The sequence below is a fragment of the Phragmites australis genome, chromosome 16 (assembly GCF_958298935.1).
Source record: "Phragmites australis chromosome 16, lpPhrAust1.1, whole genome shotgun sequence".
NCBI classification, from domain to species: Eukaryota; Viridiplantae; Streptophyta; class Magnoliopsida; order Poales; family Poaceae; genus Phragmites; species Phragmites australis.
In genome coordinates, this window is record NC_084936.1 from 21,238,771 (window position 1) to 21,261,222 (window position 22,452).

Consider the following 22,452-nt stretch of genomic DNA (forward strand, 5'->3'; position numbering starts at 1 on the left):
CTATTCTGGACACCGCAAACCTAGCTAGTGAGCGGTACGAAAAGCCTTGATCCCCTCTAAGAAATAATGAGGCTACTCACCACATGAACACTGGGAAAAAGTTATATAAAAGTAGGTCCTTGTATTACAAGGTGATCGCTCAAGTACAGCCCGGAGGCTGGTTCTAACAATTTTATTCAGTGTCCCAAGAATCCAAAGATGCCCCTCAGTGGGTCAAATCGGACGGTTCAAAGGAGGGAGCGAGCTACGTACAAAAATGAGTCTGCATGGTCATCGAGCTTCATCATGGTCCATTGAACACTGCCAATGCCTGCAGAAACTACTGAAGAAAGGTCATGGCCGAGGAAGTGATCGTTGATGCAGGCAAGAGGAAGGTAGGCGCCAGAGACTCCAACCTCAAAAAGGTGGTTGCCAACGGTATCACAAAGCCTCTGCTTGAGGTCACCTGCCTCCTTGGAGGCTACCAAAAACCAGTCGATATGACCAGTCATGGTATCCCTAGGAGTTAGGCGAACATGAACGTTGGCGGTTCGGAGCAGCGAGTCTAAGGGGGTGAACGCTCGACTAAGGCAATCGTAGAAATATGCCCACCACTGGTCGTTTTCCTTCGTCGGCCACTCTAAGTCCCTTTGCACCACGAGTAGTTCCTCCTGATAAGCTGGTCGAAAACAGGTCGCAGAGCATGCAGGAGTCAGCTGGTCAGGTATTACTCAGCTCATCTAAGACTACATGTGGCTTAGTCTGTGGCAAGACTGGCACACCTCCAAGATCGCTCTACAAGTTCTCTCGCTTGATCATGAACTGGATTTCACACTCAGCCACCGCTTCCTAACTATGCTGGTCGTTGGTGTCCTCGATGGCTATGGTCGGGGGCTTGGAGTGAGTAGAAGGTTCGATCAATTTAGGGACTCTACGACCACAACAATGACACAAGCCCATAAAAAGAAACGAAAAAACTTCATTCAAAGTATGATACAAGGCTAAGCTACAATATGATATTTACTCTCCGATGGTCTTCACCCGAAAGAGAGAACCTACGTACTCCATCGCCCCCTGGCACTCCGGCTGCTACCTTGCCTCAGCTTCAGGATCAGCGGCCGTGACCCTATCCTGGATGGCCTTGAGGTTGAGGTTGGGGTTGCGGCTACGGTAGCACTGGAGCACGTACCCTATCACGTCTTTTGCCACCTTCGTCATGTCCTCCTCTACCCTTGTCGCCAGGATGTCCGGGAGCTAGGTGAACTTTTCCGCTAGGACATTGATGGCGTAGGACTAGCCCTACACGAACTTTTCCTTTAGATCATTGGCTTCCAATCTGACACTCGTCAGAGGCCCCTGCATCGTCATGGAGGCATCCCAAAGAAATCCGTGGTTCGTCCACTCATCCTCCATTAGCTTGGAATGTTGAGCGACGAGCGCATCCTTATCCTCTTGAAGTATGGCCTTCTGCCGCTGAAACGAGGCATTCTCCCCCAGAAGCGAACGCCTCGCCTCCTTTTCTTCGGACACTAGCCTCTCCAGCTTGACGCATCTGTGGTCTATCGCCTCCTTCTTAGCGATCAGCTTGCTGATGGAGGTAGGGATGCTGGTAACCAGGGAAAGCAAGTCAGAGGTAGGGGTGGACCCTATGATAGGCTCTGCAGACGTGGGGGTTACGACCGATACTTCTAGCGTCAGGGCCATTGCGGTCTTGGGTGCTAGAATATCTAGCCGAGGCACCGGAGGAGGAGTTATGACCAGTGTAGAAGACTTGTAGCGACAACAAATTACGGAGTCAATAAAGAACTTGAAAGTATGTCTGCCTAGTAGGAGGACTTACCACGTGGTCGGAGGGGTGAGCACAGCTCTCGACCTCGCAAAACTTCTAAGTTGGCCAAATGAGGGGGATGTCCTATCTGACATCAAGCTGGGAGCAGTTAGTGTCCCACGTGAGCGCTTAGGCACCTCCAAGGAGATTGAATCCTCTGCCGGTCTTTTCTCCCCTTGTGTGGAGGCTTGGTGTGCAGTCTGGTCACCTCGGCTGGCTCACGGTGAGACTGGTCGCTCCTCTGCGGGCCAGTGTCGCTAGCTGGATCTCCATCTGGGGTTGACGTTTGACTACGTGCAATCTGGTCGCCCCTGACTGGGTCAGTGCGAGTCTGGTCCCTCCCCTGATGATCGATACTGCTCGCAAGACCTCCACCAGGGGTCAATGTTTGGTCCCGAGTAGTATGGCCGTCGTCGTGACAAGACGGTTCAGAGGCACGACCAGATGTATTAGGAGGAGGAGGGGCCATGCTCGGTTGGGCACCGAGGTGGAGGTCACGGCAAATCTCTTTCTCTCTCTGCGACAGCTTGATCGAAGACCTCCAAAACCTCGTCGATGATTGGGTGTAGAACATCGACCTCAAGGAGGCCCTGCAATGGCGCCAATCATGAAAATCTAACTCCAGAAAAGGCTCGGGGGGGGGGGGATTTTGGGAAATGCCAAACTTGCCCTCCCGCGCTGTGTTCTCTCCAGTGGATGAGATCACACAGTGAAAGTGCGCTGGCCGAAGGACCGTCTTTGTTCGGGGAAGCCAACATTAGGATTCGAACCCATGAATCGACGTATCGTTAATAAGATCTTAATAATAGAAGAGACATGAGAGGTCGCACAACTATACAAAAAGGAGGCACCAAGAAAATGATGGTAGGGTTACCTGTAATGCTCTCCTGGGTGACATCATTTGGCCTAGAGTACAGAAACGCCGGATGAGCTCACCTTCGCAGGGGGCACAATCGGCACTTGATGAAGTTGTGGACGATGTCCGACCCCATCAGCCTGGCTTCTTGAAGATGTCCAACCCACTTGGCCAAGGTTAGTAGCTCCGGGGTAGTCGCGAGAATTCCCCTAGTTGTCTATAACCTACGCTGGCGTGCTCGGCACACAGAGGTTGTCCAAGGAACTATCGACTACGAGGTAGAACCAATCCTCCCTCCAGCCCAACCGTGATGACTTGAGGCCCACTTTGATGTAGGATTCCATGACCATCGTGAAGCTAGAACCCACCGCTTCCGGTGTCCGACACGATCACCAACAGACAAGTGTAGAAGAAGCAAAAGAGGTCAGGACATGACTCAACACTAATGAAGCTCTCACACAAATGAGCAAAAATTCTCATCATGAGAATGGAGTTGGGGTTGATATGGAGGTGGCAGATGTCGTAGAAAGAGATGATAGTGGTGAAGAACTCGGAGAAGGACGACATGAGGACCGCCAAGAAGAATTAGACGAACAACATGATCTCCCCCTAGCGGGGAGTGAGCGCACTCTCCTCAGAGTGGTAGCTCAAGGAAAGGCGACGTGCGAGTAGACCAGCATCATACATCGCCTTCAGCCTCGCCCCGTTGCACTTGGATATGGGGAAGGCGGGCTTGCTGCCGGTGTGCGCTATTGGACGAAATGGAAGATGCAGCAAGGGCAAGAACAGATACGGAGATGAAAAGATCTGAGTGCGAAGGCTTAAAGGCTAAGGGAGGTGACGAAAGGATTCATGGGGAACCACGGGTACTCCAATTAATGTTTCTTGGGTCCAGCGTGGGGAATTAATGTTTCTCTCTCCCACGTTTCTTTCTCTCTCTCTTTGGACGTTTAACCTCCCCTTAGGATGCTATTTCTTGAGTCGACCACTAAAGTGGGCTACGTCAACAGCCACTCGCTGGGCAAACTTATGATCGCTTGGGGCCCAAGTGGTGCGATCAGACCTGAATCCACCATGACCACATGGCGTGCAACGACAACGGACCCCTGCGGTGAATCACTCAGTCCACCACATCCATGAGGGAGCTTGGGGGCTACTGTCAGTGTAATAGATAAGGGGTGCCCCACGAGATAGGCCCCACATCGCCAAATGTCAGTCGAGAGTAGGTATTATCAAGATTGCGACCTCATCGTGTGACTAGGGTAAGGCTCCTGAGACTAGCACCTGGTCACATAGCAAAATCTTGCAACCAGCCCTTGCTGGTCATAGGGCAGGTACTCACCTCTCATTTAATGCTGCCCACTCGAGTACTTCCCTTCCCTAGGTGCTCTTTTTCGGCGAAGCAAGGTCGTGGGCCCGTGTGGTGTTGCAGTGTCCCATTGAGTGAGTATGATGGTGTTCGGTGATGGTACAGGGCGTGCATGATGATCAAAGCGGGGTGGGCATGCTTACCCATCGTCACGATGAGTTAGAAATAGCTAGACTTCATCAGGCTTAGGTTTGTCACCTATTTTGTCATGGTCCATTTGTATGCATATCTTTTCCACTGGTATATAAAGGTGTGAAGACTCGACTTGTAGAGATACAAAAGACACTTTATAACAAGTTCACTTCATCTATAGGACAATACACATGACGTAGTGCTGTTATCCACGGGAGGCCTAAACCTAGATAAATCCTTGTGTTTTTTAGTCTAGTTCGATATACACCCATTAGAATCGTGGATCAATGCACCTGTAATCCGGTATACCCCAGATTAATTGTCAGGGATCATCCCTCGACATTGTCCAATTAGACAAAAAAACTGACGTGGCAAGTAATTTAAATAGGAGAGAGAACAAACTTATTTCTTATGTAATAAACTAGCATTTTGAGCAATCTTAGATGGAAGACATCACCTTGTGAGACAATTAATTGTCTTGGACGACCATAAAAAAACCAGCAACACACATACATGTATTGAAAGCTTGTTTACTGGGCAATAATTTTTTATTTGATCATCTCTTAGACATCACCTAGGAAATACTAAATTATTGGGAGTGGCAAGTGTTAGGGCATGTTTGGTTCGTTGCCATGGGTGGCCACGCCAAATGTTAGGCATGTCGCCCGTGGCAAGTGTTAGGCTTGCAAAGGAAAGTTAGGCGCCAGGTATCTACTCTGCCAAAGAAAATAAGACAGAGGTGTGGCAGGCGTTTTGTCCGCCAAACTTTTGGCAAGACAGCTTGAGCGAGTGCTGGTGTCACCGTCGGATGAAAAAAAAGGTGCGTACACCACTCCTCTCACTGCCTAGGAAAAAAAAGTGTGCAACCTCCTCACGGGCGTAATAAATCCCATCTACAAAGTCCTCCCCAATAGCGTGTGCCTTGCCTTCCCTCCCGTCTGCTCCTTAGTCCCCTTCTTCCTGACCTCGATCCCCTCCAAATCGTCATCTCGTTGACCTCCAAATCCAGCCTAGGTATGTGCCGATCCATCAGATTCCTCTTCTCCTATGCTTTCCCTTCTAATTCCCTTGCTCATTTCATAGATTGATTGGCTGCAGCAATGGGATAGTTTGTTCCTCTCTTAGCCTGCAGATCTGAGGTAAACACCTTCCTTTTGGTTTTCTTCTTTGCATATTGGATCACAGTGAGCTAGTGTTGATTTTTTTTTTTGCTTTTTCATCACCTCCATGCGTGGTCACTGCAAAGCCTGCCATGTGAGGTACTACATTTTATTCACTCTATTCAGGCCCTCCAATCTCAAGATATGTGCCACGCCATCTTCCTCCTCTCTGATTACTCCTCTACTCAATCGATCTGATCAACACACATCACCATAGAGGTCATTTCTGTAGTAGTTGTTGTATCTGCCTCCATCCCCTGCCTCTTGCCCTCCAAGTCACTGTGTATCTGAGGTATACTCTTATCTTTTTGCCCAATTTGTCAATGGATTTTGAATCTTAATGTTGCCTATTACAATTATTGCAAAGATTTCACTACATATAGAAGTTACAAATTTATAGCTCATGGTGATCTCTGACAGTAATGGATAATGTTTGTTGCTAAAGTATCTTGCTTGCTCTGTTATGTGTTGAAATTTTATTTATGGGTTAAATTTTCTGTATCTAGATGGACAGAAGGATGCAACTATACTTAGATTATTACTTTAGTTATTACTACCGATACTATATTTGGAGGATAAATGTTGCTTGCTTCTATGGCTTTGTGTCTAGCCGGCTACTCTTATTTGCTCAATATTCGAAAACGGGAGCGAGAAGGTGTAACACATGGTCCCATGATGAATAGAGATATTTCATGAGAAGCACGTCTAGAACGTCTGTTTAATGGTACCGAGGCCCATTGTATTTCTAAACTGTGAATGTAGAAAGTAGTTTTTCATAAGCTGTGTGAAAATCTCAGATCACGTGGTCTTTTGGTGGATACATTGCATGTTACAGTGGAAGAACAAGTTACAATGTTCATGCATGTAGTGGGCCAAAAATGGTCCAATGGAGCAATTGGTTTTGACTTTATCCGATTGGGTGAGACAGTTAGTAGGTACTTCAATGCTGTCCTAGATGCACTTGGGTTGCTTGCTAGAGAACTCATATACACAGAACCACTGAAGCACACCCAAAGATCACAAGTAACCTAGGCAGGTTCCACCCTTACTTTGAGGTACAGTCATAAAACTTCCAGGTAGATTTTTCAAACATAGATTAGTGGCGTGCTAGTCTAAGGAAACATCTTTGTCTTGTCTTAGGGTTCCATATGAGCTTGGGATGATACTCGTATACCAGTCTTTGTCCCTGCACACATGCAAGATAGGTTTAGGGGTAGAAAGTCCATTCCTACTCATAATGTCCTTGCAACTGTTGATTTTGACTTGCGATTCATCTATGTTCTTGCTGGATGGGAGGGATCAACTCATGATTCCCCTGTGCTTCAGGATGCTCTAAGCCGCCCAACTGGCCTAAAAATACCAGAAGGTAGGAATTCACATTATTGAGTAACTAAACAACATGTTAGTTTTGCACTAACTGTAGGGAACATGCTCATGTTGTAGGAAAATTCTTTCTAGCTGATGCTGGATATGCACCTATACTAGATGTACTTCCTTCATACCGTGGTGTCTGTTATCAACTTAAAGAATACAAAGGTGCTAGAGAACCAGAAGATTATAAAGAATTATTCAATTACCACCACTCCTCACTTAGGACAACAGTTGAGAGAGTGTTTGGTACCCTGAAGAATCGATTTAACATCCTTAAGAGTCAACCAAATTTCCCTTTGAAAATTCAAGTGAAGATTGTGGTTTCATGTTGTGCACTTCATAATTGGATACCAGAGGATGGTGATGATGAATATATCTACGATGATGCTTCATGGTATAGAGCCCTACCAAGGAGCAATAGAACCTACCGTGATGTATGTGCTGAGAGTCGGGCTTGGGTACTTAAAAGAGATCAGCTAGCGTGTAGTGTCTGGAGAGATAAAGTAGGTGAATCTAGTTCAGAAGCTAATTAGGCCACCGAGAATATGAACATTGAAGGTGCCATTTAGTGGTTCTGAACATGATTGTTATGTGTGAGATGTAATGAAGTTTCTATGTCAGAATATTGACTAAAATATTTATTTTTTGCTTAGGTTTGTGCTATTTGTTTTCTTCCCATTATTATGCTAACTACATGATTTCTATCCTGGATACATGTTTCTCTAATGTTCCTTATGTATTTCCTTAATTGAGAAGACATGGAGAAGGGAAAGGGAAAGGTGGATGTTGATGGGCGTTCACGTGAGAGAACCATTACTTGGGATGATGAACACACCAAGTTCATGCTGGATTGGTATATTGAGTACAAGAAAAACCAGCATGCATGTTTCACATGGAAACAGTCATACCATATGAAGTGCGCTGATGCCTTAAACAAATAGCTTGTATTGGGTATAACACTTGTCCAAGTTGATAGACACTATAGGCACTACAAAGAGAGCTGAAAGATAATTGAGAAAGCTTTAAACAATAGTGAAAATGAATTTGACGCCACTAGGTGCAAAATAACCATATCTGAGACTGAAAAATCCCAACTCAATGTATGTTTCATATTTTATCTTAAAAAAACTTAGATATATAACTAATCACATTTAAAAAAAAACCTAACTATTGTCTTGTCTTGTCCTGTATCCATATGCAGGATAGAGCTCGACGCTTTCTTCCTAAGCCTATCAAATTCTTCCATGAGATGGAAGAGCTTTTCTGAGGTAGTAATGCTGATGGTTCTCTTGTCATGGACCAAGACATGTGCTTGGATGATGGTAACAAATTTGACAACAATGACTATAGAGGGATGAATGACATATCTTTCTACGCAAAGCCTATTGACATTGATGATGATGACTTCGACACATTACCATCGCCTAAGGGTCACAAAACTAGTCCTAATTGTGCAATAAGTGGAGATAATAACTCTTCTAGTACATCCCGATGTGGAAAGAAGCGACCAAGAGGCGTGAAGTCACCTAGCAAGAAGTCGCCAAATCTTATGAGTCATTTCATAGAGACTATTGAAGAAATCAGCACCATCATGAAGACAATAGCAAAGTCTCTTGCTCAGCCACCGCCTCCACCCCCTGTCCCAAAGCTTGATAACCCATATGCTTCATTGTGGAAGAGGCTAGATGCATTGCCCATTGCTACTATAGATAAGATAAGTGTTGGTTTTCACTTGACATGCCCTGGAAATGAGGGTATACGGGGTTTTCTTCATGGTTCTGCTAATTCAACTTTAGAGATTTGGGTTTACCAGTTCTTATGTGACGAAGATGACCAGTAATAGTACTTGTAACTTCTGTTGTAGGGTGTTTGGGTGGCCTTCTGCTATTGAACGTGGATGTGATCAACCTATATTGTAGCCATATGGTCTAATGGCAGGACCAATTCAATGTTAGCTGCTTTTGGGTAGTGCTACTAATATGGTCACTCACTCTAATTAGTTTTTTTATAGTACTCATATGATAGTGTACTCTTACGATGTAACATAAGTGACTGCTATGTATAGTTTGTAGTCAGTTATTTACATGGTTGTCATGTCTACTGTAATTTTTTGAGCTCCTTTTGTTCATATAAATTATCTAAACCTGTTCAGTTTTTTCAGTTTTATCTTGATGGTGGCTTATCTGTTTATTACGCATGTCAATTTGTAGATAAAACATAAATGTCTTCATTCTTCATTGGATGACCCAACTTATAATCCTAATGAAATGGGCCCTAAGCGTTTTAACCAAGCTCAACTGGAACATGTAGCTGCAAATGCAAATTGAAATTTTGGACAGGCTGTAACAGTCAGGCATGTGTAGTTTCATGTAAGAGTGTGAAGAGCAAATCTTGGATTTATGCTTATGGTGGAAAATGTTGTCACGTTGAAAATAGTGCTATGCGGTGACTAACCATCCTCCTCTAATTATTTGGATTATGTAATGTGAAATATAATTGTAATAATATTTGTGTCCTTTATAATGCATAGCTGCCATTATAAATGATGTTAGAGTGGTAATCTTATAACTTCATAAAGGAAGGTGGATATGTCTATATTTGGTTGCAAATCAAACACTTACCACATATTGGCTAAACTTGTGATATGATTTATGGCAACAATCCAAACAATAGCTCCATTCTATTTGTCACAACTAGTGTTACACATGACAACTAATCAAATGACTTGATTTTATCTAAAATTGGATACACCATAACTTTATTCGTATCTAACCTTAGTTATGATAAATCGTGATAATGTACCAAACAGATCCTTAGTATTATCTACTTGGACAACAACCGTATTGATCTGCCGGGAGGAAGACTACACCGGTGAGAAGAATAGCAGAACCTGACGAAGCTATACCATTATCGACGTGGACAACGACGGTCTTGGTGGCGCCCGAACATCTCAGTGCGGTGGCACCCGGTTACTCCGTCCATCGTCCTCCCGCTGCGGCCTCTTGCTGTATTCGGCATCCCCACGTCTGCTCCTGCTCTACAACCCTCCTCGGCTCCTCCGTTCCGTCCTCCTCCTCACCGCAATCCGAGTCGCCCCGCGCGTGCGCACTCCGCCCCGGGAGGCGAGATCCAAACACAACCCGTACCACCGGGATCTCGCGCGGGCGTGCCCCGACGGCGGCCGGGAGGAGGGAACAGCCGCCATGGAGGCATCTTCGTGGGACGCCCTCCGCAAGCAGGTGACCCCTTGCTCCCCCGCTTCTCTCGCGCCCAGGTCCCCCTCGAAACGGAGCTTCTCCGGCGCAATTCGATCGCTGCTCCACGGAGATCTGGCTGGTCTCGGGGGTCGCGTGCTCCGTTTTGGCATTTGGGGTCTAGCCTCAGAGGTCAACTTTCCCTAGGGCCTGAGCGTAATTCGCCTGCTAGAGTGGCCATCCTACAGATATTTGTGCTTTCTAGAGAGGTTGGAAAAGCCGCATCTGGATGATCAGAGTGAAACATTGCTGCAACGTTGACCCGATTCCCAGGATTATCGTGTTGTGTATATTTATGGCATTATCTCAGTGCACATTTCGTGCTGTGAAGTGCATTCCTTTACTAGTTATTGTGTCCTATGAGGCTATAACATCCTGTTGTAGTATTTGTATTCATGTTAAAGTGTCATTTCTGTCGTGGAGGAATTCTCGGACTCGGAATGGTTGATCTGCACTGGTCCTGAAGCAAATGAAGTTTTGCTGACTGATCTTATTGTGGTCAGGATGAGCTCCATTTCTAGGATTATCATGTTGTGTGTATTTATGGCATTATCTCAGTGCACATTTCCTTTACTAGTTGTTGTGGCTTATGAGGCTATAACATCCTGCTGTAGTATTTGTATTTATGTTAAAGTGTCATTTCTGTTGTGGAGGGAACCTCGGACACAGAATGGTTGGTCTGCACTGGGCCTATGGGCCTGGAGCAAATGAAGTTTTGCGTGACTGGTCTTGTTGGTGTGGTCAATAATGGTCAGGATGAGCTCCATTTCTGTGCTCAGACTTCAGTATTGTGTTTGACGTTTGTACAGTATTGCGTTTGACGTTTGTACACAATGTAATCCACCCCATCATGTTTTGGCTGACGAAAGAGGCATGATGACGGAGATATGGATCTTTTTAGTTGGGGGCATAGCCAGAACCAATAATTAGAGTTAGATGACACAAACATGCAATCCTGATCGTTTGGTCAGAATTGGACGGCTCAAGTCACAAGTTCTTGTTCTCTCAATTTAGCAGGAGTTCTCATTTGATATGTCCCCATGCTTACTAATATGGTATTTGCAATAGCATATCTGGCCTCATCTCTTAAAAGAGTATCGATCTTTATTGTTATACTTGTTAACTTTAACCATCATCTGTGTTTGAAAAATCTTCTGTTTTTCTTGAAGGCAAGGAGGCTGGAAGCTCAGCTAGATGACCAAATGAATGCATACCGTAAATTGGTTTCTATGAAATCTGATGGTTCAGAGAATGACATCGAGTCTGATATAGAAAGATCACTGAAGCAACTTCAGCATGTAAATTCTCAAATGCAGACCTGGGTATCATCAGGAGGCTCAGAAGTCCTATCTCACACCTTGACTCGTCATATGGAGATTCTGCAAGATCTTACACAGGTTACCATTTACTCTAGCATTTATTTAACGTTGAATTCTTAAAAACTGTAGTTATATTCAACTGCAATCAACTTAATGCAAGCATGTCCTGACCTAGTTTTCTAGCTAGAATTTTGTTTTCTTCAACCTTGAAAACATAACAGAATGCTTGTGGTGGAGCAATACTCCTATTAATGTCAGAAATGGGTAAACTCCTAACTTTGCTTTATTCTAATGCAGGAATTCTATCGCCTTCGATCAAGTCTAAGAGCAAAGCAACAACACACTTCCCTCCTTGATTTGAGAGATTTTGACAGAGCAAGCTTTGATGTTGAAGAGGCTGCAGATTCCTCTGATCAATCTCTCCTAAGAGAACAAGCAGCAATCAGCCGGAGTACTGGACAGGTACGATCACTTTCCCCTATCTCTTTTAAAATCATACCGGTCTGGTTTCTGTTGCTTATGACATTCCTACTCAGTAATTTATTCTAACGACATTGTAGTCAAACTCCTGCTAGAAATTGTATTTATGACAAGACTCCCAAAACGAACGTAGAACAAAATGAAGTAATAGTTCTGGTCTACACTGGCATGATATCAGATTTTGTGAAAAGGCACTTAGTATGTAAATCATGGAACCGATTGTGATCTAGAAGCTTGTTTCTATACATGTCCATTTCTTGATGCCACCCTTTTTGTAAGATTCACATTTTTTCGGGTGAACTTATTTTCTTGAGCCAACTAGTTCAACTGTCTAGATGATATCTCTTTTGTCTATAAGCATTGCTTGCGTTTAGTCTCATCATATTTCAAATCATCTGCAGTGTCCCTCAAACCGTGTTGAGAAACCCCTTGCTTCCGAGTTCTGCAAATTGGAACCTGCTTTCAGCTTAGTTTATTGCATTAATGTCTGAAATAGTCCTATGGGATTTGCTGGCAGCCATTGTAAGGCTCAAGATGGTTTTTGTCATCTAAAAATAGCATTGTCCAATCATCATGGAAACTACTTCCAAAACTGAATAAAGATTATAGGTATGAGATTCTGTGAGATCATCATAGATGCAAGTCCTTTCTTGAATTAGGGATACTCACATCAATTATGACAGAAGAGACTAGAGGGGCATTCCTTTGAAGTAGTAACACTGGGTGAATGTAACTCACGCATGGACCATCTCAATTGAGAATATTTTTAGTTCAAATCTGGAGTTCAATTGTACCAGTGCTCCCATTATTACGTACTGTGATGATCTCAGGTCTGCCATATAGAATCATGGATCTTTTTATGAAGGCTCTATTTGGTAGGGATCCAGATCCTAGATTTTTTTGGAGCTGGTCATATCCAGCTCAAGGAATCCATGATCTGTAATTATAGATAGATTGAGGGTATTTGGTTAAGTCATTTGGTTTTTATTTTAGACAAAAAATAAATGTTTAAACTACTTTATTTTATTATACGAACTTCAGATCTAGCACAAATCTCGGATCTGGAGCTATGCCAAAAGAAGGTTCCTTTTTGTGGGTGTATGCATGAAAAATTCTGTTTGCGGTTTATAATCTAAGATTTAGTTGCTGACTATTATTTTAGCATTTTGGATCATCCTTATTGGAAATGATATTTACAATTGAAATGATATTACAGATGGATAATGTGATATCACATGCTCATGCAACCCTAGGTGCACTTGTGTCGCAACGATCGACATTCGGTGGAATTACTACAAAAATTAGCTACGTTGGCAGTCGGCTCCCTACGGTATTTTCCACATTTCCTTTATTATAGTTGTTTCCAAGTAATTCATTCCGACTTATATACTATTGACTCTTCCTTTACTCCTGCAGATCAATCACGTCCTTTCATCAATCAGAAGAAAGAAATCGATGGACACGATTATTCTTTCCCTAGTTGCCTCTGCTTGTGCATTTCTTATTTTTATCTGTTGGTTGTCAAAGTAATCTTGTCAAATCAAGGCGTTATAGTGTTCTGAGCTTGGATAAGTAGTATACATGCTAGCCATAGGTGTTTGTACAATATTACTTGAATGTTGTTATAATTCTAATTATGTTCAAGCAACCTCAGACTACTACTCAGATTGAGCTATTTCACCGACATTTTACACGCGACTCAGTAAAGAATTACTTAAATTGTTCAGAATATTTCCATGCTGCACCTATCAAGGGTCTTGAGCATTCAGCATTCCAACCGTCCAGTGGGCGATTTTTTTCCTAGTTATGTATCTATATATCATTAGTGATACCTATACAAGTGATTTCCACTAACTGCAATCAATGTTTTTTTTTTCTCTTCTGTGATGCAGACACATCATCTCTATTGTTTCCAGCTGTTGGATTAGTGTTAGAGATTTAGATTAGCTCGCGTCACTGATTTGTTTTGAGCTCGCTGGCTTCTCGCCGGTGCAAGCCGTCCGTCAGACTGCTTTTCTTCCCCAGTACTACCTCATCCTGCCTTTCACCGTCCGTCTCTCTACTGCTTTCCTTTTGTCAGGCAACGCCGGCGGCGGCCTGCATCGAGGCTTATGGCCTGTTGCACGTGGGCTTTTGACCCCATGACGAGCCGTGCCTCCAAAGCTTTTCCTATCAAGTAATTGTACTTATCTCTTTCTTACTAACATTTTAGCGATGTCTTTCTAATTAGCTATTGAGTTTTTAATTTTGCTTTGAGTTATTGCACATTGCGTTAGGAACTACAAGGGAGCTTAGAGTAGATAAGGCCAGTATCAGTGTACTTTATACCCAAAATAAGTATACATGCAATGTGTCACTTAAATTTGATTTAGTTTATCGTCTTGGTACTGCTCTCTTGAACATGAAAAGCTACTTGGTACATAACCATGAATGGTTTTTTTTCCGCTCCATAAACCGAAACGAATTGACAGGTGAGATGTATTGCCAAATATTGTCCATTGTAGGACTGATTACTTACTAAATAGGCAATAGAGGGGTGAATGATTGTAAAAGCCAAATTCAAAATTTAATTCATCCTAATAAAAAATGTAAATTAATCTCATATTCCGTTCCAGACAGATTGCTATCATGTCACTAAAAATAATGTTAAAAAAGATTTGTAGGTCTGATTACACTCAAAATTTAACAGCAGAAACTAGACAAAGTTATGGAACTAACCTAGCATAAATCATGTCAATCGTAACTCTAATAAAGAGTTATGGCCCTCACAAAAAGACTGTAACAGATAGTGATGAATATTTATTAAACCTTAATTTCACGATTATCCAAGAATGATGAAAATTCCACGCATCAAACTTTTCAGAACCCTTACCTAGATACTCTAAGGTGATTTGGATGGATGAGAGCAAGACAAATTACGCCAAACCTAAAGATAAAAAAAAACCGAATGACAAAATGATGAACAAGCAGTAAAAATTAAATCAACAACTTAGAGTAGTATAGGTCCCTTTTTTTTAGTCTTTTGATCGTACTATAAAGAGAGACTATGAGTATTAGCTTTATCTAGTTGTGTCTAGACTTTATTGGATGCACACTTATGAATTTCTAGCACTAGGTAGCTAATAGAAGCCTATGGTTGAAGTGTTGAGAAGATAAAGCTAAAGAAAGGTTGAATTGGTCGAGCTTAAGGAAATTGTCTTGATCGGAATATCCGACGACCTTCTAGTTGAACTCACCGGAGTATTCAAGTCAGAAAATCGGTGAGATCACAGGATGTTTCGTTGCTTAATGATTCATTTTCGTCGGAGCTTTTCCTGTGCGTTTTGGAACTGATTTTTTTTGAAGTTTGCGTTGGATGGTCCGGTGATCGGTTTGGATATCACCGGAGTGTTACTTGCAGTAGCCGTTTTGAAGAGTTATACTTATCAGATAGTTCGGTGTTGAGGTGCGGTATACGCTGGAGTATTTTTTTCAGAGAGGGTTATAACAGCTCACTCGGCATGGTTATATTCAATGGATAGTCCGGCGGTTGGTGTTGTGATGCTAGAGTATATCGCTGGAGTAAATCTTGCAGAGAAGATTGCATCAGCTGTGGTTAACAGAGTTCTGCTCACTAGATGATCCGGCATAGGAACTTATGCTTCGCTGGAGTGTTTTACAACAGCTAATGATAGATTCCAACGGCTAGTTAACGGCTAAATTTCGGAGAAGTTAGCATCAGATGTTCCAGTGATGGAGAGACAGAGCTCACTGGACCTTCTGACGTTCACAGAAATGAGGGTTGTTGGACAATGGCTAGTTTTGATCCTCTAACCTATAAATACCCCCCATCTCATCTCCCTATGATCTCTTGTGACCCCAAATAAACCAATACACTTAGTGTGTCATCTAAAGGCAAGAGAGAGCATTTAGGTGATTACCAAAGTCTTAATTGAAGATTAAGGACTTCATTTGTTCTCGGAGAGTAGCAAGTGTGCATCTAGCTATAGTTTAGATTTGATCTTGGTCAAGTGAAGCTTATAGCTTGTTACTCTTAGTGGTTGGCAACACCTAGTCGGTCTCAAATTTAAATCCAGTTGGGTGAAGATATACTTTAAACTCTTGTGATCTGTGAATATCTCACACTTGTTTTCAATTAAATAGTGTCTCCAAAGCTTAAGGGCATGCACCACAGCTGCTAGTTTCAAATCATGGGTTGGGTAGTTCTTCTCATGTTCTTTCAACTGTCTGGATGCGTAGGCAACTACTTTACCGTCTTACATTAGGACACATCCTAATCCTTGCCTAAAGGCATCACAGAATACTGTGAAATCCTTATGAATATCTAGTAAGGTTAGCACTGGGGCTGTGATTAGTCTATTTTTTAGTTCTTGGAAGCTCTTTTCACAAGCCCTTGTCCATTGAAAGGGTTTTTCCTTTCGGATCAGTTCAGTCATAGGTTTTGCTATTTTTGAGAATCATTCTATGAATCTCCGGTAGTATCTCGCTAATCCAAGGAAACTTCTGATTTCTATCACATTAGTCGGCGGTTTCCAATCCGCGACTGCTTTGACTTTAGCAGGATCCACTGCTACTCCTTCTTTTGTTATGATGTGTCCAAGCAACTTCATTTAGCCAAAATTCACACTTGTTGAATTTGGCATAAAGCTCATGGGCTCTTAACCTTTTCAAGACTATTCTTAGGTGTTGTTCGTGCTCTTCAGCACTATGAGAGTAGATGAGTATATTGTCAATAAAGACTATAACAAACTTATCTAACTCTTTCATAAATACCTTATTCATCAAATTCATAAAGTAAGCAGGAGCATGGGTTAATCCAAAGGGTATTACTGTGAACTCATATTATCCATACCGAGTTACAAAGGCTGTTTTGGGTATGCCATTTTCTCAAAATTTTAGCTGGTAATACTCTGATCTCAGGTCAATCTTAGAGAAGAATTTAGCTCCTTGCAGCTGATCAAAAAGGTCATTGATGTTGGGCAGTGGGTATTTATTTTTTATTGTCACTCCATTTAAGGCTTGATAGTCTACGCACATTCTAAAGCTACCATCTTTTTCTTTACAAACAAGATCGATGATCCCCATGGAGATGAACTAGGTCTGATATATCCTTTCTCTTGTAACTCTTCTAGTTACTTCTTTAACTCTACTAGTTCATTGTCTGCCATTCGATAGGATCTCTTGGCTATTGGGGATGTTCCAGAGATAAGATTTATGATGAATTCTATTTCCCAATCAAGTGGCATTCTTGGTAGTTCCTCTGGGAATACATTTGGATATTCCTTTACTATAGGCACTTTCATCCAGAGTTGACTTCCAAGTTACACAACATGGGCCTGGGTTTAGGTCCTTTGGGATGGTATTCCACTTTAATACCATTGCGGTTAACTAGGATGACCTTTCAGGTGCCACAAGCTATGTTGCCTTGACGCTAACCAATCCATTTCAATGATGATATCTATCCCATTAGATTGGAGAACTACTAAGTTCGCTAGTAATTCTACCCCACTTATTATGATTTTAACCTAGGAACATCTTAATAGGCATTTGATTTCTACTCCGGGAGAGCGTATCATAAAGGGGTTTTTAAGCAAAACAGTTGGAATTCTATGCTTAGCAACAAACTTTGATGATATGAATGAATGCGAAGCTCCAAAATCAAATAGTACTATTGCTAGAGTTGAATTGACAATGAACTTACCGAATACGATGTCCGGTGCTTCCTAGGCATCATAAGCATCAATGTGGTTGACGCGGCCTCTCCCAAAGGATTAGGTGGTCTTCTTCTGCTGTCCCGAGGCTTGCGATCCACCACATCCAACTCTTGATGCTGCTGTTTTGGCACTTATTGCGGAGTTTGTTGGGGCTCGTGTTGCAGTAGGGTTCTTGTGTGGGTAGTTGGCTATCATATCCCCGGGCTCCCTACAGTTGTAGCAGACTCTATCTTTGTTCCTTTCGGTCACCTAGGAAACACTACCATTACCGTTCTGCTGACTTGCTGAATTCTAGCTGCGGTAAGCTGAAGTTGTTGGCTGATTGTATCCTTGAGACCGATACTACATAATCGGTTGGTATTTTGGCTTCTGGTAGTTGTTAGGTTTGGGCCTTGCGATTCTTTCCTGCTGTCTATGCTTATGTGCCATGGACTTGTATTTTTGGTCATTGTCTCCTTTAGTTTTGGCTTCCTCCACGATGATGAATTGAACCATCATCGTGTTGAAGTCCGGGTAAGTGCTGGCAGACAAGTGCATCGTGTTGAAGTCCGGGTAAGTGCTGGCAGACAAGTGCATCTTCAGAATACTATGCAGTCCTCTTTTGAAGTGGTCCTGCTTCTTCTTGTTTGTATTCATATCTTCTGGGGCATAACGAGAGAGCTTGGTGAATTTACGGATGTACTGATTTATGGTTATGGCCCCTTGCTTCAAGTCACGAAACTCTACTGCCTTCATCTCTATGATTCCTTCTGAGATGTGATACCTCCTAAACTCCTCCTGGAATTCCTCTCAGGTGATGGCATTAGCATCCTCTACGGCTTCTCGATAGTTTTCCCACCACTCCAAGGCTGCTCTCGTTAATTGGTGAGATGCCAAAAGAACCTTTTCACAGTCACTGGGATTTATGACATCCAGCTTCCTGTTGATGCCCCTTAGCCAATCATCTACTGCTAATGGGTCATCATCTGTGTGAGCGAAGGTGGCTGGTCTGAGTCTCATAAACTCGGTCATCTTGGACTGTGGCCCTTGTCCATGTCCATAGTTGCCTTGCATTCCTTGTGCTATGGCTTCCGTCAAACGGTTAGCCATTATTGCCACAAGTTCTTCAACAGATGGTGGGAGTGGCAGCTATCCTCTCAGCTGGTTATTCTGGCCATAACCCTCTTGTCCTTGATTCACTTCAACCTCATGGTCTTGCTCTTTCATAGCTGCTCTCTGGGCTTGGGGAAATAGGGGGGCTTGCCTAACCCACCTCTGGTTCTAGTGTCCACCTCTGGTTTGTGGCCTTCCTCTAGGTTGTCGTCCTAATTGAGCCTCACTAGCGACTTCATGGCCTGCTTGAGCCTGATGCCCTTGGCGTTGTTGGATCCTGGTTGACCTCTTGGGCGGCATCTGCTTTTGAGGGTAGGGGAAGGGTAAGGCTTTAGAGGGGATAGCTAAGTATTAGGTTACTTGATTTCTTCTAAGAACACTTAGGTTGATTATGGCACACAACATCAGCACAAACATCAAGCACATAACATTACATCACACAAGGTTCAATACACACATAGACATTGAAGCTAAGGACTCCAAGCGACACTGAACTGCTACAGACAAGGGTTGCGTTACTACGACACGATACAGGATACTGCCACACAATACATACTACTGGAATAACTAGCACACGGTAGACTGACGATGCACTGGACTTGATGATTCTCCTGAGTCATGCTGTTACTGTTGATGGTGGCAAGACTGCCTTCAGGGGTGGTTTGCACACCATTCTGTGGCGAGGTTGATGTCATCATAGTTGGCTAGTTCTAGGTCCTGCATCTGCTCAAAAGCTCTAGCCATGTTCTCCTCATCACCATCAAGGTCGATGATGTTATCTCCAACAGACTCCTTACTGCCTTCAGAATCATCGTCGTGCACAAACTCACGCTCGACGGGGTCTTCTTCTTCTTCAAAATTATCTTCATACATCTGGTCATAATGCTCCACTCCGGGAACTGGTGAAGGTGGTGTATCACTGTAACTGGTGCTAGTACAACTCTATCTGATGCAATCGCATTGGCTACTCCTGGAGGGAGGAGGGGAACTCCGGGTAACTCCAAGCATCTGACGCTGCCAATTGGGGGTAGGTGAAAGGTCCTCTTCCTTGCAGTGAGCTTGCGGTAGGGTCCTCTATGAGTCTTGTGGCAAGACAAGTAGGCTTCGTTGAGCTCCTTGACATAATACTTAGAGGTCTCTATCAGTGCCTTGGTAGTCTCCTCAGCACGCTTTTCTGCAACTATTGCCTACTCTCGAACCTGTTGTAGCTGCATCCCCAGAGCTCTCTCTTGAGTCTCAAAATTTTCAGCCCTCTGAATGCATGCATTCCACTCAAAGCGATGAGTCTCATACAGATCCAGGGCAAGGAGGTACTTCGCTGTGGCGACCAAGGTATGGTCATCCTCCCTTTAACCTAGACCTTCCAATATTCTCATCCTGCTACGTCACACTGGGCGTGTGCAGTTATTGACTGGAAAGAACTTCACCGGGGTACGTCCAGTATCCTTCTCATGCCTCTAGGAAAAGTAAAGGAGGGTCTTGCGGGTTGCTATCTGATAGGTGTCGCTATACTCAGCTTCATAGGTGACAGTATTCCACGGTTGCCAGTCTGTATACTTAGGTGTCTCGAACACAAGGACCTGGACTTCACAGTTGTTGGTGCCATTCTCTCGGTACTCTCGTCCATGATACTCCGGGCGTTGAATGTACCCAAACCTGATCAGGGTCTCCCAAAGGATGAGGGTGAAGCCTTGCACGTTCAAGCAGTAGGTGGTGGTCTATCCATATCCTTCCATCCGCCACTATTTTGAAAAAAGTGAGTTAGGATTGAGCGAAAAACCTTTTTATAAAATGGAACATCAAGGTAAATAGGCAATAGGGATGATATAAATTTTATTAAAACAGTTTGTTATAAAACTATCACTCATTTACTCGGCCAATCCTAAGATTTCGCCCTACATTCAAATATAGCTCTGATGTCGGTTCCCTCCTTCGGGTCACATTGTGCAAATCACACCAGTCCCTGGATCAGTAGCTGGTACGCACATATTTCCAACAAAAGTAGACATCACATACATATATCGATTAAAATACGATATTAAGATACAACATAGAGTTTATTACAATAAAGGCACGTAGGCATAATTAAATAAAGCCTCACATCACAACGGAAATAACGCAAAAGCGACCCATGCCCTATAGGCAACTTAAGTGCAGACAAAACCAAACTTTTCTATTCTTCATCTTCACCTTCAAGGAAGTCGGCCTCTGGATCATCTGAATCCACATATAGCAAGAGTGAATACATAAAGTACTCAGCAAGCCCTCCCAAGGGGAGACATTAGATGCATAAAAGTATATCAAAGATAAGGTTATAGAGTCTTTAGGTTTTGCAGAAAGCTAGTTTTCGATGCAAGGTTCAATTTGCAAAGACTATCTTAAGACATTGTTGAGGGAGACACATAACTTGACTTTATGGGGTTGTAGGCCCTGGGCGAGATATTTCCATCCCGCTAGTTCCTACACTTCTTTTGCCGGTGGACACATAGTCTGGGATACTTCAGGCACATAGCCAACACTTTTTGAAAACACGGGCACACTTCCTACTCATACACCAAGGAGGTACTCACGCCAGAAAGCTAATCTTTGTGACCGAACCATAGCATGCCCTTGACCGAGGACACAGCTATCTAGACAAGTTTAACACTCTGCAGAGGTTGTACACTTTACCCACAAGATATGCATAAACTCCAACCTTAGCAACTGGTGGAACTGTCATAACGAGACACAACGTCCTCACAACGTAGCCACAATATCCACCCACGGGGCACTAAGATATTAGGGGCCTTAGAATATCCACGGGAAGGACCACTTAACAATCCCAAGGCTCTGACATAGCCTTAACAATATCACTAGCCAGACCTTGGGTTACGTATTGCCCAAATCTTCTCCTGATCCCGTTGCCACTACCGACCTTCGAGTGGGTACCGAACTAAGTTGAACGGGTTAGGTCAAGTCCTGCCTATTTAGATCATGTGGTTGTACGATTGAATACTAGGTAGGATGTCACAGCGAACTGGTCCTTATACGACCGAGGCAAGTGTCTCCCAGCAAGAACACCACAAAAACCAACCTTGCTCCAAGGTAGTTCCCACCTTTGTGGGGTACCTTACTCACACCCGTCAAAAATACACTAGAGTTTCCATGAACACATCTTACATATCAAGCACACAACACTTCACACTTTTTGAAAAAGGCATGATTAACATATGTAATTATCCTGATTATTTCATTTGAGCAAAGCAATCCTAAGCATGCTAGTAAACAAGCATTCATCCAAATAATCATAATAGTTGATGTTGAGGATCTTCTGGGGTTTTAACGGAATAAAGGTGACAATATCAAGGCATGGCATAAACAAAGTAGGTCATAACTATATTAGCATATTCTTTAAAATTACGATTATTAACTTAAGCATGCATATCCCTATAATTTGAAACAATGGCTCTACGGGTTGTATTTGAAAACATAGGATCAACATGATCAATAGTGTAGAACTTTCCTTTGTTGAAGTCCTCGTCCGCCCCTTCTTCAAACTCCGAATCCTCTGGGTGTTCCTCGAACATGCCTTCGTCTAACAAACGCAACATACAGCAAAAGCGCATGCACCAACAATCAATCAAATGATTATATTAAAAACTAATTAAAGTAAAAAATTATGGAATTGACATGGTTTAGTAGATCTTGAATTTAGATAAATATCGGTGGAAGTATCATCGAAAACGGAGTTAGGACGGAGGAGAAACGGGCTTCAGAAGTTTTACCGGGAGAGAAAATCAGGAAAAAAGAAAAGAAATATTCTCAGAATATTCCTTGGCTTGGCTTGGCTCACGGCTCAACTCAGGGTGGTTCTTGGCTCGGCTCAGGCGGCTCGGGCGAACCCACCTGCCAGTGAGAG

The 22,452-nt window shown here is 43.2% G+C and overlaps 1 protein-coding gene across 1 annotated transcript; it reads left to right on the forward strand.

Annotated features, from left to right (window-relative positions):
- The first annotated feature begins 9,608 nt into the window (after positions 1 to 9,608).
- LOC133896330 (Golgi SNAP receptor complex member 1-1-like) lies at positions 9,609 to 13,479 on the forward strand. The gene is made up of 5 exons (XM_062336909.1): positions 9,609 to 9,934; positions 11,119 to 11,346; positions 11,566 to 11,730; positions 12,965 to 13,078; positions 13,165 to 13,479. Exons 1-5 carry the CDS (start codon positions 9,899 to 9,901, stop codon positions 13,276 to 13,278), a joined length of 657 nt encoding a protein of 218 aa, XP_062192893.1. The 5' UTR covers positions 9,609 to 9,898; the 3' UTR covers positions 13,279 to 13,479.
- The last annotated feature ends 8,973 nt before the right edge of the window (positions 13,480 to 22,452 follow it).

What these genes read in the sequence shown, in the direction of transcription:
- LOC133896330 (XM_062336909.1), top strand. Translation starts at nt 9,899, where the DNA reads ATGGAGGCATCTTCGTGGGACGCCCTCCGCAAGCAG. An exon ending in TTCTGCAAGATCTTACACAG is followed by an intron (nt 11,347 to 11,565) that starts GTTACCATTTAC and finishes ATTCTAATGCAG; the next exon opens with GAATTCTATCGCCTTCGATC. An exon ending in TTGGCAGTCGGCTCCCTACG is followed by an intron (nt 13,079 to 13,164) that starts GTATTTTCCACA and finishes TTACTCCTGCAG; the next exon opens with ATCAATCACGTCCTTTCATC.